This window comes from Tetrao urogallus (genome assembly GCF_951394365.1).
Source record: "Tetrao urogallus genome assembly, chromosome: 21".
Taxonomy (NCBI): domain Eukaryota; kingdom Metazoa; phylum Chordata; class Aves; order Galliformes; family Phasianidae; genus Tetrao; species Tetrao urogallus.
In genome coordinates this window covers 1,315,978-1,333,670 of record NC_136834.1, presented here as the reverse complement: position 1 = coordinate 1,333,670, position 17,693 = coordinate 1,315,978, and the positions used below count along the sequence as shown (strand labels likewise).

Sequence of the window (17,693 nt, the reverse complement as noted above, 5' to 3'; positions counted from 1 at the left end):
TGATGAAAGGCTAGGGCACAGGAACATAAAAAACCTGGATGAAGAGTGGTCAAACCAAGTGCCTGAGACTAGTCAGTAGCTCTGGGCTCAAGCAGTTCCTCTAATTCTCTGGCTAGCAAGATGTTTCCCAGCTCCCCAGGCTTGATATGCGTGTGAGAAGCCAAATGGCCAGTCCTGGGCCTTGTGGGGTCCAAGCAGAATGCAAGCGCGTGTGCGGGCTTGGAAGAGGGAGGCAGCCACACCAGCAGTGGGGCAGGGGCATCAAATGGTCTGATAGTGTTGTCTCAGCCTCGCCTGCAGGAATTCGTGGGTCAGGTTGTGCCGAGTGATTATGCCAACAATCTTAAAGAGGAAGAAAAAAAAGAAAAGAAAGACGTGTCAGTATCACAGACGTGCCACTAAGGGGTGTGCATAGTTCCAAACCTACAGCCCCTTCTTGAAGCACACATCTACAGGCAAGGTACACTGCTTTAATGACACCCGAATGGATAGCTTAGCTCCTGCTGTGTCTGGACACAGCAATAGGCACCCCTGCTTATAAAGGGAAAGCTATTGGAAATGTCAAAGCTGTCTCACATGGCTTCATTAGAGACATCTCTTGTTTGCCACGTGACAGGATGGCAGATTGCTCACAAGAAATTCTAAGAAGCTCTGAAGATGAAGCAGTAAAATAAGCAAAGTGGTAAATGCACACTGACTGTCAACGACTAGCAGGTCACCAAAGGGGCCTTCTCTGCCAGACTGCTGGGAAACAGTCAAACTACACATCTCAGCCAATGAAACAGCTCAGTAATTTCACACAGTGAGAGTTCAGAGCTGGGCTGCTCTCTGGTACCACAGGAGCATCTTGTATTAAATGTGGAATGAGTTTACAGCACATGTTTTCCAACAAGTTATTTAGGGTAGCTATTAGGAACACCTAAAGGCAAAGACAGCACTGCTGTCTCATTTGGACAGACCAGTTCTGGCTATTATCATCAGGATTTTGCCTCCCTGTTCAGGCTTAAGGGAAACACCTTCTCATTATGCTTATAGGAAGTTACTGACACCTACTGACTACTCCTGCACACTGTAGATGGCAGAGAGACAACTATGGTGAAACAAGCACAATTTTTTCTGCTGTCCCTACAAGTAAGAACAGGATGCAAGCTCCTGTCCAACAGGAAAACCTCCTGTCCCACCATATGGGAAATTCTACTTTTGGTCTTGAATAAAGCTGTTAAATAAGCGAAACTGGTGACTTCTTATGAGCTCAAGGACTCTTAAAAGGTACAAGACATGCCTCCACGTGCTGTTATAACTTGAGAGAGGAGGCAGACTGCGTGTCCCACCCTTTGGGTGAAGACAAGGAGCAGAGTTGCAAACTAAAGATGGTAATGAAGTCACAGCAATTAACAGTGCTCCAGAGTCTTAAGACCACCACATTCTGACTCCATTAAAATGTGCCTGTTTGATATTAAAACAGATCTTAACTCTCTTAAAAGTGAAAGCGTTGCAAAAAACAAAACAAAACAAAAATCTGCTTCCTTGTTTAACAGAGACAAAACTGAGATAAGGACTTACCTCTCCAACTGCGTTCACAACTGGTAAATGTCTGAGCCCCATTGTCCTAAACAAGTTAAAGACTTGAGATACATGAGTGTTTGGAGAAACAGCAAAGGGTGACGGGTTCATGTAGGGGGTGACATCCTAAGAAAGAAAAAACAGGGTATTATTTACAGAAGGCATTTTCAGTACTTCTGAAAATCACTAAGAAGCAATTGCTGCAGCCCCTCCAACTTTCTGATCTCTAGACAGCATATCCACCTATGGGAGTGTTCTATTTCTCTACAAAGTTGTTTCACTTTCAGAAACCTCATTTGTCACAATTGGTTTTAACCCATAATCTTAAGAAAAGCTTAATGCTGCATAAATCCTCTAAGCAGGATAAATGTAGGTCCACAATGATGCTCCCACTTGTAAACAAGGCTGGATGAATGCATGAAAAGCATGTGACGTTGGCCACTGCACAGAAGGTTGGACTCAACTGTACTCTTAGCTCTTCTTAAAGGCTTAAAACAGCTCTAAATGTTTATCAGGAAGCACTGTCACATTGCAGTGCATCTCTTACCACTATCATGCGAGGGTTCAGCAATGTGAGGTCCAGGTCATGGATGTCTGGATAGCGGGGATAATCCTCTGACATTTCTGCATGAGACAGACGAGGCTGACTTGCACTCTGCAATTAAAACAAATGCCACTGAATCAAGCTGCCACCTTCCCACGTAGTTCACAGCCTGCAAGCAGCACAGCTAACAATGCTTCTCAATGCCCCACACTTACTCAGACTGCCTTCCTCCTCTGCCCACATAAAAATGCCTTCTCTAAAAGCATTCCTCCTAGTTGCTCATCTCAGTAAACCCATACAAACAGAGTAATGGATATGCTCTCCAAACTCTGATACATCCTGGTTGAAAAGGACTTGAGGGTACTGGCAAGCTGGATGTAAGGCAGCAGTGTGCCCACACAGCCCAGAAAGCCAACCATGTCATGGGCAGCATCAAAAGAAGCACAGCCAACAGGTTGAGGGAGGTGATCCTTCCCCTCTGCTCTGCGCTGGTGAGACCTCACCTGGAGTATTGTGTACAGATGTGGAATCCTCAAAACAGAGACATGTGGACCTGTTGGAGCGTGCCCAAAGGAGGACCACAAAAATGGAACACCTCCCTGCATGGACAAGTTAGGAGCTGGGGCTGTGCAGCATGGAGAAAAGAAGGCTCCAGGGCCTGTCAGTATTTAAGAAGGGGACAGACTCTTTAGCAGGGTCCGTAGTAGTGGGACAAGGGGAAAATGTTTTCCAACTAGAGCAGAGGAGATATAGATTGGATATAAGGAAGAAGTGTTTGTTTTCTTTTTGTTTTTTTAAACAATAACAATGAAGTGCTGGCATGGATATCTCCAAGGATTGGACTCCCAAGTCAGGATGAATGGGGTTCTGAGCACCTGATCGAGCTGTAGGTGTTCACTGCAGGAGAGTTGGACTAGTTGACCTTTAAGGGCCCTTTCCAACTCCAAAGATTCTGTGATTCTATGAACACGTGGGAAGGAACAAAACAGGATTGTGGAAACTGGGCCCCAAACACAAATGCTCATAACAATTTCAGCAATAGCTGAAAATCTCCTGGTAAAAGCTTGGCTTGTTGGCAGCAAGAACACACAGTATATGCTGCTGGTTGCCCTCCTTGTATTTTAAGATCTACTCTCCATTCCCAGTTTCACTTGCACCTTCACGCAACAAAAACTCACATGAGCCAATTTTCTTCACCCCAAATACAGTAGCTTATCTCCTTAGATGTAAGATGTAAAAATAGGTAAAATGCTCTTGTCTGCCCATAAGTATTGTCCCCAGCTCTGAGGGCAGAGATGTCTTTGCTACAGTTCTAGATTAGGAAGACTCACTGACTGGCTCTCGGAGTAACAAACACCCCTGACAAGGAGGGTGACCAGCTGCGAGCGCAAGATCAAGCCATGGAAGGTCAAAGGTCTGAAACGTTCCTCCATGGTCCACTCCTCGCTGGGAGACTGGTCAGGATACAGGTTGGGGTAAGGAGTGTATCTGTGAATAAATGCACATAGTAAGTTGCCTGAACACAAGGAGAAACACACATCCTTTCCTCCAAAACAACAGCTATTTCTGGTCTTCACAACCTTCTCCAGAATATTTCAGGGATTCTTGCTAGGGACAAGCAAATCATTTCTCCAGACAAGCAGAGAAAGGTCAGATGCTATTACCATGGAAAGAGCATTACACCAGCAGCAGAATGGAAATAGCCTCCTATCAGTTTAAGTTCGCTTCCTACTAAAGCAATTTTCAGTGCCAAATTACTCAGATTCTAATAAAAGCTGAAGTACCTGGTGGGATGTCAGTGTGTAACTCCACCCATACATGTCACAATCACTAGGTTAGAAACTGATTAACCACACTGGGCTTCTGCTTGGAAACAACTGCAATACATACCTAGTGACTCCGCCTAGTTACCAGAAAGGTGGTATCAAGAACTACAGAAGAAATTCATTAGCTCCTCTTCTGGGAGGAACGAGCTTCACTGAGCTCTCAGGCTTTTTTGCAGAAAATAAGGCATCAATTTCTATAGCAAAGGCATTTCCCCAGGTAGTCCATCCTCTCCAGGTAGTATTTCTCTGTGTGTACTTGATGGAAATCTAAATTAAAAGGCCAGTCAGCATCAAACTATTATCCTAGGACTCAGTGCAGGTTCCAGCACTGCCCAATGAATTCTGACAACAGCTCTTTTTTAGATGACACGGATGCCGATACTGCTTCCTCCAGCATACGAAGTAATGGGGACTGTATAGAAACACCCAGTTTCCAAACCTTCATGATCTCACCTTCTCTCTAGCATTTGCTGCAGCAAATCCTCCTTTTCTGGTGGCTCCTCTGTCGTTATGTGCTCATCGCACATGTTGCGCAGCTCACTCGAAGGATAGGATTTCATGGACTGACTCCGTTTGCGCTGCTCTCCAGCTCGGGTGAGAATGCTGGATTTCTGTGCACAGCAGTGTTGAGATATTCACTGAGCAGGTCAGTAATTGTCAAAGAGTGACTACAAACTGTTTGCTTAGGAAGTCAGGCACCCTTTTCGCTAGAGCACGGGTACAGCACATTAGACATTGCAACCTTAAATTTATGTTTCCCCCATCGTCCTTATGTGAACGAGAGAAGCATTTAGGCAATTATTATCAGTCTCAAATGTGGATTCAATACTTCAGTGCTGAATCCAGAATTTTTCCATGTCTATCCTGAACTGATTACTTAAAAGGAACCCTTCCTCGCTTTTGCTTCTAGAAATGCAGCCCTCTGTTCTGCCTCTGTCGTGATCAGGGGAATGGAATGAAACTGCATTTCTGAAGACTTTGTATTTCGGTAGGTGCTCGTGTCCGGTGTGAAGTCTGCACTAACAAAGGAAGGGGTCTTCCACCTGCACAACCAAACTCTTTATTCTTCCATGTACTGAAGAAGCAGCTTCTTACCTTGAATTTGATGTTGTTGCTGATCAGCTGATTTCCCTTCATGAACTCCCTCTCGTTGCCCCGGTTCTCAGTCACAACAGGGAAGGCATGATGAACAGTTGTGCGCAGGATGCTAACGAGGGACTGGATCCGGGTGTGGGGGTAGACATAGGTCAGGTTGGGTTCCATGATGTCACTGGCTCGTAGTCTGAGGAAACAGAAAAATCCACGATTGCTGCATACATCTCATCTGCTCCTCAGATCTCCACCTGTCCAACCCTCCTCACCAAGGGTGCCAGCACCTATTTCCTGCTCAGGCCTGATGCACAACTTCCAGCTCCTCTCACAGCAGTTGATGCAGCCAGGTTTGTTGGACACGCAGCAACATCCTCCCATTACAACATTCCTTTCTGAGGAATGTTTCTAAGACAAACTAACCCACAGCCCTGCCAAGAGTAGCAGCCTTACTTATCCATTTCCACCTCTGTTTCCCACTCCAGAAGAGGCACTCCTCTCAAGTTCACATGGATGTCATAGATTCCTTTGTTGAAAAAGTCTCCTGTCCATTTGGCTACCTGTGGAGCAAACAGAAGGCCTACTGAGTTGTTGCTCCAAGTAAAAGACTTCTTGGCTCAAGGTGGCCATGGGAAGGAGAGAGATTCAGGGCTGGCACATGCTCGAGAAGCCAGAGCTAAGACTCACCATGAGGGTGATCATTATTGGGAGCCCATAGGTGATTTCATTGGTGGATTCAATTAAGATTACAGTCAGGCTAATTGTCATCCGGACCACCCCTCCCAGGAACGCTGCTGCCCCAATCAGTGCGAAGGTTCCTGAGTAGATGTGATCCAAGCCAATATAGCTAGGGGAGAAAAAAGAGCCCTGAGATTAGAATAACCTGACTGAGAGCTCAGCATGCACCTGCAGCACAGCTCTCACACACATTCAATGCACCTTTTGAGGAGGTTGGCGACCAGGCGTCCGAAGGCAGCCCCACAAAGCAGTGATGGCACAAAAAGACCACTGGGCACAGAGATCCCGTATGTCCAGCAGGAGAGTAAGAAATAGAGAAGGAAGAACAAGGAGAGTGTGACTGGGCTGAAAGTACCTGCAACACAAGAATAATCATGACTAAAGGGGAAAAGGCCTGTGGAACAGATAGCAGTCTTCCACCATCCACCCCTCGGCTCACAGCAGACCCATCTCACAACAGTCTCACAGTTCAAACACACGTGAAGACAGCGAGTAAGCAGAAAAGTAGGAAAAGCAGGCCTTTCTTTTCATGGAGAGGTCTTTACTCTGTTGCACCAGCAGCCCCCTGAGCTTGAAGATGCTTTTAGCTTTATGGTTCTTGCAACAAGACCGTTTTCAAGCAAGATGAAGCTCTGAACCCTAAGAATAGCACAAGGCACTGCCTGCTAGCTACTCACCATCTTGATGGAAGAGCTGGAGGATAGCTGACTCCTGAGGGTTGAAGAAGAGAGTGGCCATGTCATTATAGGTTTCGTTTGGGCAGAAAAATGTTTTGATGCTTGAATTCACATCTTCTGACATACCCTGATGAAGAACACAAAAGATACAAAGAGTTAAAATCTACCCCCTACTATGTCAGCTACTGTGTAGAACAAGAGTAACCCTTCTGTACAGGGCTCTCAGCACACAATTTGAGATGATCAGACCAAAACAACAGTGGCAGGCATTAGGCCTGCACCATCAATAGGCTAATTCACAGCATGAGCATATTTGCCAAACAACAAAAGCACAAACTGCAGCTTTTATTATTACCTTCAGGTTCTGCAACTGCCCATAAGCTTTCATTCAAATTTTCTGTAGGTACTGCATGCCATCAGGAGCTCATCACCTGCCCGTGGTCCTCTGATGGGTGAATATGAAGACAACAAACATGGAATCATAGAAGATTCCTCACCTGTGTACTCAAAGTGTCATTGCCAGGGCGACTGGTGGAAGACATCTGCCGACATTCCCCCAGGACCATGGAGGCCACAAAGACGACGACGGTTGTAGTCAGCGACACAAGCAGGCTCTCCAAGACTCTGCAATCACACAGCAGAAAACACACACTGAGGCCACACAGAGACCCATAGCCCAGCGTGGCATCTGACTCTGAAATAGGAAGAAGCAGACACCACAGCTTAATACTTGAAAACAGGGGAGCCTGCAAGCCAGGCTGAATTATGACTTGGTGGCCAGGATTGCATTAGCTCCCTTTTTTAATTTCCTGCCCCTTAAAGGAGCTATTTCTGTTCTCAGAACACGCAGTCACATATAAAAAGCCACAGGGGAGAGTTCAATGATGATGCTGTTCACATGGAAACGATGCTCTCTGTATCCTTACAACACAGATGACTATTCTGTCTAGACACACTGGACAGGTTGATGCACAGTCTCTCCTACCTCCCTCCCAGCTACTGAAATACCTTTTCCTTTTCCCCTCTAAACCTGGGCTTCTCATTTAAGAACACTGCCTATAGCAGTCAGCTTCCGGAACAGCATGGCAATTCTCTAAATGCCACAGGCAGATTAATTGTGGTTTCAACCACACAAGATAACAATCTACTCTTTCTACATCTGTTTGGACAAGATACAGAAGAATCCTGCATGGAGATGAAGCTCTATTTTGCTCAGCTATAAACACGAGAGCCCCCTTCACAGCCCATATAAGGAGATCCCAGCTTTTGTTACCTCACCCTAGTAATTACAGAAACAGTGATAGAGCATAACAATTCATTTTTGGTGTTCATCTCTGAAGTTCTATAGATGCTTCACTTTGTGATTTCAATATGAATACATCCAGCTTTTCCTCCCGCCCTCTAAATTGATGCACTTGCTTTGGGATGATGAGCACACATGAGAACAGCTGCACAAGCTCAAGAGAGAGCAAATACCTGACAAGCTTTGGTTTGGGATGCACGTTCCGCATGCGGTACTTTGCGAGCCTCTTGTTTAGACAGTTGAAAGTGGCTCCAAGAAGGCCTCCTACAATCCCCATCAGAATGAAGAAGCCCAAGTCCACAGCTGTCCAGAGGTGGCACTTTTTATCAGACTCAGAACACTTTGCAACAAAGCATAAGAAACCCATTAGTAGCTGTAGTTTCCTGCCACTGCTTCTGCCATAACAGCAAGATAGCTATGGCCATCGTGGAGCAATCCTGTGTTGGGCTATCAGCGTGCTGCTGCTAAACGTAACTGCCCTTAAATCAAACACACACACACACACACACACACACAACCAGCAAGAAACACTGAACTGACCAGAGGGGAAAAACCACATTGCTAAATCTTACCTTAAACTCTCCAAAGTTCAGCAGACCAGGGAGCTGAAAAGACCCCCAACTCCCAAACTGAATCCCAGAGCGGAAGAAATTCAGGGTGAAGGTGGCAGCCATGGAACAGAAAAGCTAAGGAAGTTAATACATGGAAAGAAATTAATTAATCAGAATTAAAACTGGCACAGTCAGCCCCTCCTTGGCACTTATGGCTGGAGAAAGGTGCATCAGAACCTTTATGAAAACGGTCCTACTGAGGGTGCTCATTTCCTGCTCCAAAAGAGAGCAGGCTTAGAAGGCACTACTATAATCAACTGATCCGGCCTCCCACATAAGAAGAGTTAGGAATGTCACCCAGTAATTCCTCCAGCATTTTTTTTTTTTTTTTTTTTTTTTTTTTTTTTTTTAAAATCAGATACAGTAATTTGCAGTTAAAAAACAATTAGAAGGCACTAACAACTTGTTTAGTGGGGGAATTGAGGTATTCATTGGCTCCGATAGAGCTGCCATGTTAGCAAATCCCTGGCTCCTCTTATCCCTGCTGAGAAACAGCAGACTAACTGAATCCCACCAACAGGGCATTTTGTGTAAGGAACACCAAAAACATAATGAGATACAACACACCGTTAGAAAAACTGTCAACTTCACAAAACCAAACACTGCAGGCAGAAAAACCCCCAAGTAGAATGCACAGGGCATTGCTGCAGTACAGCTCCCCAAGGCACAGGACAGCAGAAAGAAATTCATCACCTGCTTGCTCTGCTCTCACAGAAACGGGCTGCAAAGACCCAGGCACAAAAGCCATTTCTCTCATGTACCTGAGAAAACTATGCCACCTACAAAGCTGTCTCGTAGTTCTGGATAGTACCAGATTACTCTCTGCCCTTGATCTGTATTAATTCTGGGGCACTGATAGAGAAAGCAATCTCTCCCCTACCAGGCGGGCTCAGGACGAGACACAGGATAACGTGAATGCCCTCACAGACAAGTTCTCTTCAAGGTCCAGCTCAAGGAAGAGACATACAGAGAGCGCCAGGCACTACTTACCACTTTCCATGTAAGCCCTTGGTTCCAGAAGGAGGAACCTTCTTCCAGGCTGAAAAGAGTACCCCCAATTGGGGCTCCGAAGGCAGCTGCAACCCCTGCAGCTGCTCCAGCAGATACAAAGTCCCTTTTATCCCTGAAGAGGAAAAGAACACCAGTTTAGCAGCAGAGAGCTGTGAATGTGCTTATAGATTGTACAGAATAAGGAACAGTCCCCATTTATCGATATATCCTGGGCATACATGAGTAGCAGCTGGGAGAAGTACTGGCCATGGAGAACAACACCATTTGATCAGCAAGCTGCTGCAGCACCATGCTCTTTTTCTAGAGCACCAATACAGAGCAAAGCACCGTGGTGCTACGTGACTGCTGAGTACACAAGGAAACATCCCACACCAAGGTGCTCCAGCATCACCTGGAAGAACTCCAGAGAGGGAAGGGCAAGTTTTTATTCACATTCAGGTGGACCTGCCTTCTCTGGAGCCTATCTTGGTTTTAGAGGGTGCATAACTGAGCTTGTTACCAACAATGAAACCATTTAACTATTCAGATTAAAGGTTTTAAGTGGGTAGAGATTTGCTGAGCAACATGAAAGAACATTGGTGAACATGGAGATCAGAGCTGGGATCCCTTAAGGACAGCAGTGAAGAGTCACTTTACTTATCCTGCTGCTGTCTTGCTGCAGAATGAGGCTGCAGAAAAAACACAAGTGACTGATTTCATCTCAGGCAGCCGCCCTTCTCCCAAGGAAGTCTGCTCAATTCGCCCCTCCCTCCCCTTTCCCTCTTCTCCTCATCCTGCAGACAGTACCTGTCACTGCGGAAATATGGGAAGTTAAACTGGATCTTCCTCAGTGAGATGCTCTGGAACTACAAAGAAAGTAAAGATTTAGAAATACAGGTGATAGAAACTTACTACTCACAGTACTCTTACAAAGCAGTGGTGTGGACTGCTGGTCCCTAATCAATGTCTTGGAGAACAGAATGATTTTCTGCCCAGGCCAGCACTAACCTGGGGCAAACCAGCACCCACGACAGCACCGCTGTGGATCATTGGACCTTCCTTCCCAACAAAAAGACCTGGAAAGATAAGATTGGTAAGTCACACAGAATCACCAAGGTTGGAAAAGACCTTCAAGATCATCCAGTCCAACCATCCACCCATCACCAACAGTACTCACTAAAAGTAGTCAGCATATTTCCTGCCCTCTTCCTTGCTGACAGTACCAGGACAGATCATCTCACCACTCCCACGTGTGTCCCATGACACAGCTCCTCTGTACCAGGCCATAAGGTACAGAAGTAGTTTCCAATACCTAAGCTGAGTCCAGGCTCCTCTCAAGGGAAAGGGAGCTGTTGAACCCTTTGTGCCCCACAAAGATTTGTGAACAGACTTGGAAATCAGGCAGAAATATTCTACAACTACTCCTTCAATGACTCTGAACTCCCCAGGTTACTGTGAGCCCTGCTGCATACAACACAGCCTCCTTCAGACTGCTCCAGGTAATGTGTTCGGAAGAATTCTCACATCTCCCTCTTAGACAGAGACGCCTCTTGCTAACCCACCTAGAAGAGCACCTGTTCTCTTAACAGTTCCATCCCTTCTGTCTTACTGACTCTCACAACTAGCCCATCAAAATCATTTCACCAGAAAGACAGAGAAGCCTCCTGCACCCTCCCTTTCATTTCTCTCCCTTCAGTGATTCCGTGCCCCAACAAGACATCACAGCCCTTCTTACCTCCTGCTACACTGAAGAGCACTCCCACAGCTTTGCACACCACCGTCCGGAGCCGCACAACCCCTGGAACTTTTACCCCATTGAGGTAGCACTTAATTTCAGGAATTCCTGATCCAGCTGCCACAGGCTGCAGAAAGGAAACACTGATGCTGTGCTGCACTGATGTCAAAGCTGACTGACAACATCTCAGTTGTCACCCCACCTCAGTCAGAGGGCACAGCAGGGATCAAGAGACATTACTTAGCTAACTCAAACAGCACTGTGAAGTTAGTTGGATGCCTTGGGCCGTGGGCAGGAAGGAAGCTTCCTACCTAGAACCCATGTGAGAGAAAAGGAAGAATGTACAAAGTGCAGCACAGTCTTAAGTCTTACCTGGATCAGGACTAGAAGACTTGCAAGAAAAACAAAGGTCAAGTTGAACCCCAGCAGCTCCAGTAAAGACAAAGCAAGACAGCCTTTCTCAGTGCATTCTTCCACCGCTGCATGGAGGGTCAAGGAAAGCAACAACATTCTTCCCATCAACACACAATCATTCAGTGTTGGCTGGCACCAAGAGCCAAACTTGTGCTTCCAACTCCAGGCAGGGCAGATGACCACTCATCAGAGAGCCAATCACCCAGCCAGAGCTCAAGGGTGAGCTATGAGGAAGGGAAACAACTCGAGCTTTCAGAGATCAGCCTTTGCCCACATACTGATTCTGAAACTACTTTCTTGGTTTTAAGGGCTGAACAACACAGGCAAATTAAAACCTGATTAATCAACAATGTGACCGATGGCAAAAGTCTAAAAGAATCAGCTGCTCTGAGCAAAACATGGCAAGAAAAGGGTCACTCGAGTCCAACGGGACTCCAACCATCAGGTAAAAGATACAGCTTTGTACAACCCGGAACTTGAGCTGGGTGAAGAGCCGTACAAAGAAATCCACAAAGAGGCCCACCTATGAAAAAGAAGACAGACCTGTCATCAGAAATCACTACATGCAAGCAACAAAGACCAGCCTCTAGCAAGCCCTACAGGAATACACACACGTGAGAGGACAGAAGATGAAGAAGGCAGAGTAAGTATTCAGAGCAAAGTAACTTGGGAAGCTTAAATTCAGTGCCTCCCTTGTTCTCACTGAGACAGATCCATCCCAGGACTATTCCACTTCACAGCATTAATCTGGTAGCATTTTTAACACCTACAACTTACATCGGGGTACAGAAGAAAGCTGATGTTTAACTGAGGCATACACTCAGAAAAGCTGATTTTCAGGCACATACAGTGAAGTCTGCACTGCCAAACAAACTCAGCTCGACTGTAAACTGGCATTCTGTTTGATTAAGTGCTCAGTTCAGACAAGATCTGCAGAGTTAAAGAATTTGTCTGAATACTCTGCAAAGAAAACGCAGCAACATCTGGAAGAAAAAAGCTCTCCTGGAATATAATGCATCAACACCGTGCTTTAATTGCCAAAAGCCACCTCCAGCCAGGAAGTTCTCCACTTCATGAACGTAAATATTTACTCAGCTTCCCTCCTTTGCCATTGACTTCTAACTTATTCCTGCTGATCTCTTCCCATACAGCATGATCCTTACCAGTCCCGTGCAGACTCCAATGGCAAAAACCATCACCCATTTCACTGCTTCATAGTTTCGGGCTTTCTGTTTAGAAATAGGATTAAAGAATAAACAAATAAACGAGCCTAGTCAAAGGAACATACAGAGATCAGAAAACTTTCTACAGCTTTAGCTCTCAAGATACTAAAAGCTGAAAAAAAAAAAAAAACAAGTTCCTACCTTGTTGTCCATGCTCTCCAAAACTTCCAAGTATGGGTCATTGATACAGCGATCGTAGTCCAAGCTCTGGAAGAAAGCCAAAAGGTCAACCTAAGAACATCAGCCGCTATGGACTGTGCAAGAATCTGCCCACAGTGACCTTGTTAAAGATTACAGAAGTCATTACTTCCCCAAAGCTTGTTTTGCAAACGAGCGTGGGAGGCAAAACTTCTGTAAGCAACTTTGTTTAAGAATTTCCAGTAGAGCCAAGCTGTGAGAATCAAGAAGAGCAGACCAGGATAGGAAACAAATAAACTGATTAACACAACTTTAATTTGAATTCATAACGTACAGATTTAGACCTTGCTTTGTTAGGTGCCTCCAATGTGACAGTGCAAGGGGCAACATCAGACTTAATCTTTAGTTACAGCAGAAGTACCAGGTATGAATTCTCAATAGGCAGCACCAGCTCTTAACCTCATCACAGGAGGAAGCTAAAAGTAATAGTTGTCCCACTGTAGTCACAAGGTATCATTACTTTCTACCTGTATCAGCTTTACTTTTTTGAGCCAAAGGGTAACAGGTTGCTGTTCCATCAAGCAGTAACAGCTTGCTGACATCCATGCTGACAGCAGCTCCTCTAAATAACTCAGGGCCTCCATTCAGACACTTAACAACCAATAATCTCCTGTAAGAGTCAGGACCTTACCTTCCAGGTAGATGGAAAGATCTGCTTCTTCCTCAATAGGAATCTGACTTAAGCAGCAGATGGTCAAGACCTACTCAGAGCACAGGGCTCTAACCTACAAATGCCATATCAGTGAATGCAGAGCAGGTCTTTGCAAGAGCAGCAACTTTTGGCATTCCTGTGGCGCCAAGGAAATCTAGCTGTAGTGATGCAATTGGACTTCTTGCCCCATTTCAGACTCAAACTGATCAAAAGCTGTGTGCAGTTCTTTCACAGAATCACAGGACTGCAGGGGTTGGAAGGGAGATCATCAAGTCCAACTTTCTGCTAAAGCATTTTCTCTACAACAGGTCATACAGAAAGCGTGCAGACAGATCTTGAGTAATTCCAGAGAAGGAGTCTCCATCACTTCTGTGTGCAGCCTGCCCCACTGCTCCATCACTCTGACAGTAAAGTTCTTCCTTACATTAACACAGAACTTTGATGCGTTCATTTTGGCTCATTGCTCCTTGTTCTACGGCTGCAAAAGGAGGCCAGCCCCACTGACGTGACTCCAGCACTTGAAATATTTAGGAAGCTGATGCTTATTACTTACCTCATAGTCTTTGCGTGGAAGGATCTCATCTTCCTCTTCATGAGTTTCTCCCAGGATCGTCTACAGAACAAAAGGGCAACATGAAATGAAAAATAATCAGCAGGATGAATACAGATCCCAAAATGAGGATCACTGCATACAAAACTAAGGTGTGGGCTATGAAAACATCACTTACATCAGATAAATGCACAACTACAGAGCAGAACCAGAGTACCATTTAGCCTGGACAAGCCCTCTAAGATCATCCAGCCCACATCCCTCAGAGCCACACACCCACACTGCACTCCCCCAGGGATGCTGAGCCACTTATTTCCCCGCACAGCTGTGCCAGCACGTCACCACTCCACACAGGGCTTTACGTTACAGCTCACATCTCAGCGGCAGGAAGGGCAGCACAACAGGCAACGCTGAGGCGGGCTGAGGCGGGCTGAGGCGCCCGGGGCCCAGCGCCATGGCAACACCCAACGCCCGCCCGCCCTCAGGCACTCCGCGACCAGAGGCTTAGCGACAAAGCACAGCCGCGGGGTGAGCGGCCGCACACACACAGGGCTCCGCAGCCGTACCAGCTCCTCAGGGGTGCGGCTTTCCCGCTCTCCGCAGCACTGCGGGCAGCAGCAGCACAGCGATCCGCCGCACCCCGCCATCTTATCCCGGCGCCGCCCGCCCGCAAAGCACGTGACCTCGCGGCGCTCACGTGACGCGGCGACGTACGGGGGTTGGGGGGGAGGGAAGGGGAGAGTGAGGGCGCGACGCCATGCTGGATAAGGGAATAGCGGGATACCACGTGATGGATTGGGGGGGGAACAGCGGGGCTTAAAGGGACGCGGGATGGGGCCGCCCGCGATGCGCAGCGTGCGACGCCGCGGGGAGGTGAGCGGGGCCCTGCGGGGGGGACAAAGAGCAAGGCTTCCCATCCCACCCTTAGAACGGGTTCAGCCGAGGTGACAGCACACGGTCGTCTGCAGCCAGGCGTCCCCGCGGGGAGCCAGGTTCCTTATAGGGCGGATCCTTATAGGGTCGATTCCTATAGGGCCTTCTGTGCAGGTGCTGCGTGCCGTTTGTAGCCCTGGGGGCTGCAGGTCCGGCCCCAAAGCACTCGGGTGAGCCGTGTGATGATTGCTGCGGGAGGAGCTGCGCTCCCTGCCAGCTGATGGGAACGCCGAGCGCTTCTATTGATGCACTGCACGAGGCCTTCCTACCGCCTCTGTGCTTTGAGACGGCCGGCAATAAACCGAGGCGAGAAAACCTTGCCCTATAGAGACACCGAAAGGCCAACCTGCGTGCTAGCTGCTCGAGCCGAAGGGGGAAAGAAATCCTGAGGTTTATTGTTCGTCGGCAATGAGCTGATGGGAGGCTGCCCCTATAGCTGCACTGCTTTGGGATAACCCCCATCCTGTCTGCTGTTGTGTCTGTGGGGAGGGCTGTTGGTACGCTGAAGGTTTGAGGCTGGCAGCAGCAGCAGCCTTGTGCTCCTTTCTCTTATCTCCTGCCAGCTGGAGTGGTCCCCAGGTGGTAAAAGCAGACTTTCTCCCAAAAGGTTTGGCTTGATGGCCAACTGAGTGTAAACAGGAGAAGAGTTCAAAGTCTGGATGACCGGAGCTCGGAGTTTCTGATGAGGACAACGAGTGTGCCGGCTTGTGCAACAGCTTCCTCCAGAATAGACTCCTTGTTATGTAATGACAAGGTGCTGCTCTCAGTGTCAGCGTTAAGCTTTGACAAAGCATATAACCCAAATCCCATTTTTTACAGCAGCTTTTCTCTAGCTGTCTGTAACTGCTCCCTAACTTCTGAGGTGCTGGAGATAAAGCATCAAGCAGTTGTGGTCCAGGGAGCTCAGCAGAGCTGGGCATCCTATACCCAACCTGCAGAGCTGCTTGATGTTCTGGAAAGCCAACAAGCACATCTGAGCATTCTGCAGGGCAGGGAAAGATGGGATGGTCTCTAACCTCAGTTCCAGGCAGCCACAGTTGGTGAGGAAGTGAACGTAGCACCCTAACTGGTGAAGGAAATAGCTGAATGTGTGCAGTGCAAATGTCTACAGAGGTGGTGTGTCTTGCAGAGAGAGAAATGCCACAGGGTGATGTCCATAAGGACAAAAGAAAAGATGGCATGCAGGGGGCCCTGTTTCAGAAAGGATTCTTCCATTTTTTTTCTTGTTTACCTTCCCTATTAGCAGTTGTCCTTATCTCTGTGTTGTAAAGAAATGCTGCCTTTTGGGAATAAACAGATGGGAATTCATGAAGTTGGATGCAGTCCAAGGGGCAGCTGCTGTAGAGGAAAATCTGCTGGTGTGTGTAGCCTGAGACTGCAGGATCAAAAAGGTCTTCAGCTGGTGCATGGGGGCATCACAGCCTGCTAAACTGCAGACAGAGCAAAAGTCATGTTAACCTGACTGTCGTGAGAGCCAAGTTTGATCCTGCAGTCACAGAAGAGTTGCATGGAGGTGGCGTGAAGCCAGCTGCTGTGTTATTTTCAGCACTGTGTAAATGCACTCGTTATACTGTGTTTTCACAAGATTGTCTGCCATAGCTTACAGTGAGGGCTGGTCAAAGGGACCTCTTGGTGATGATTGGTGGTTGTAGCACAGGACCCCTTTTCCTTTTACTTGCCTTGCCATCAGATGCATGTCCTGTACCCACTGTGCCACTTCTGAGGAGCCTCAGTAAGTTTGCAGACGACACCAAGTTGGGGAGGGTGTGTTGATCTTCCTGAGGGGAGAAAAGCACTGCAGAGGGACCTGGATGGCCTGGATCTATGGGCCAAGGTTAGCTGTATGAGTTTCAATAGGGCCAAGTGTCGGGTCCTGCATTTTGGTCACAACAACCCCAGGAAACCCTACAGGCTTGGGGAAGAGTGGCTGGAAAGCTGTCTGACGGAAAAGGACCTTGATGTGCTGATACTCAGTCGGCTAAATATGAGCCAGCAGTGTGCCCTGGTGGCCAAGAAGGCCAATGGCATCCTGGCTTGGATCAGCAATGGTAAGCAGGACCAGGGAAGTCATCCTGCCCTGTTCTCGGCACTGGTGAGGCCTCACCTCGAGTTCTGTGTTCAGTTTTGGGCACCTCAGTACAGAAAGGACATGGAGGTGCTGGAGCAGGTCCAAAGAAGGGCAGCAAGGCTGGGGAAGGGCTTGGAGAATGTGCCCTGTGAGGAGAGACTGAAGGAACTGGGAATATTCAGTCTGGGGAAAAGGAGGCTGAGGGGAGACCTTATTGCTCTCTTCAAATACCTGAAAGGTGCTTACAGAAGGAGCGGGGTTGGTCTGTTCTCACTGGTAACAGGACGAGGGGAAATGGCCTTAAAAGCTGCACCAGGGTAAGTTTAGGTGGGCTATTAGGAAATACTTTTTTACAGAAGGGGCTGTTAAGCACTGGAATCGGCGCCCCAGTGAGGTGGTTGAGTCACCATCCCTGGGTGTGTTTAAAACCCATTTGGACGTGGTGCTCGGGGACATGATTTAGCAGAGGTTGTTAGTTGGGGTAGTACGGTTAGGTCATGGTTGGACTCATTGATCTTTAAGGCCTCATCCAACCTGAGCAATTCTGTGATTCTGTTCCCCTTCTCTAGAGCGCTCACC

General features: G+C 47.4%; 1 protein-coding gene across 2 annotated transcripts; it reads right to left on the bottom strand.

Moving 5' to 3' along the window:
* Nucleotides 1–261: 261 nt before the first annotated feature.
* Nucleotides 262–14,760, bottom strand: CLCN6 (chloride voltage-gated channel 6; the record flags this gene model as incomplete). 2 transcript variants are annotated; one of them, XM_079545604.1, is made up of 23 exons in its annotated part: nucleotides 262–342; nucleotides 1,564–1,689; nucleotides 2,111–2,218; nucleotides 3,439–3,595; nucleotides 4,387–4,544; nucleotides 5,029–5,215; nucleotides 5,476–5,582; nucleotides 5,710–5,869; nucleotides 5,962–6,115; nucleotides 6,438–6,561; nucleotides 6,935–7,061; nucleotides 7,914–8,080; nucleotides 8,313–8,426; nucleotides 9,342–9,474; nucleotides 10,149–10,207; nucleotides 10,350–10,417; nucleotides 11,077–11,203; nucleotides 11,449–11,555; nucleotides 11,947–12,013; nucleotides 12,654–12,719; nucleotides 12,855–12,920; nucleotides 14,117–14,176; nucleotides 14,680–14,760. In XM_079545604.1, the coding sequence occupies 23 exons, from the start codon at nucleotides 14,758–14,760 to the stop codon at nucleotides 262–264; spliced, it is 2,604 nt and encodes an 867-aa protein (XP_079401730.1). The 2 variants fall into 2 exon arrangements, with proteins under 2 accessions (XP_079401730.1, XP_079401731.1); XM_079545605.1 differs by lacking the exon at nucleotides 12,855–12,920.
* Nucleotides 14,761–17,693: the final 2,933 nt, after the last annotated feature.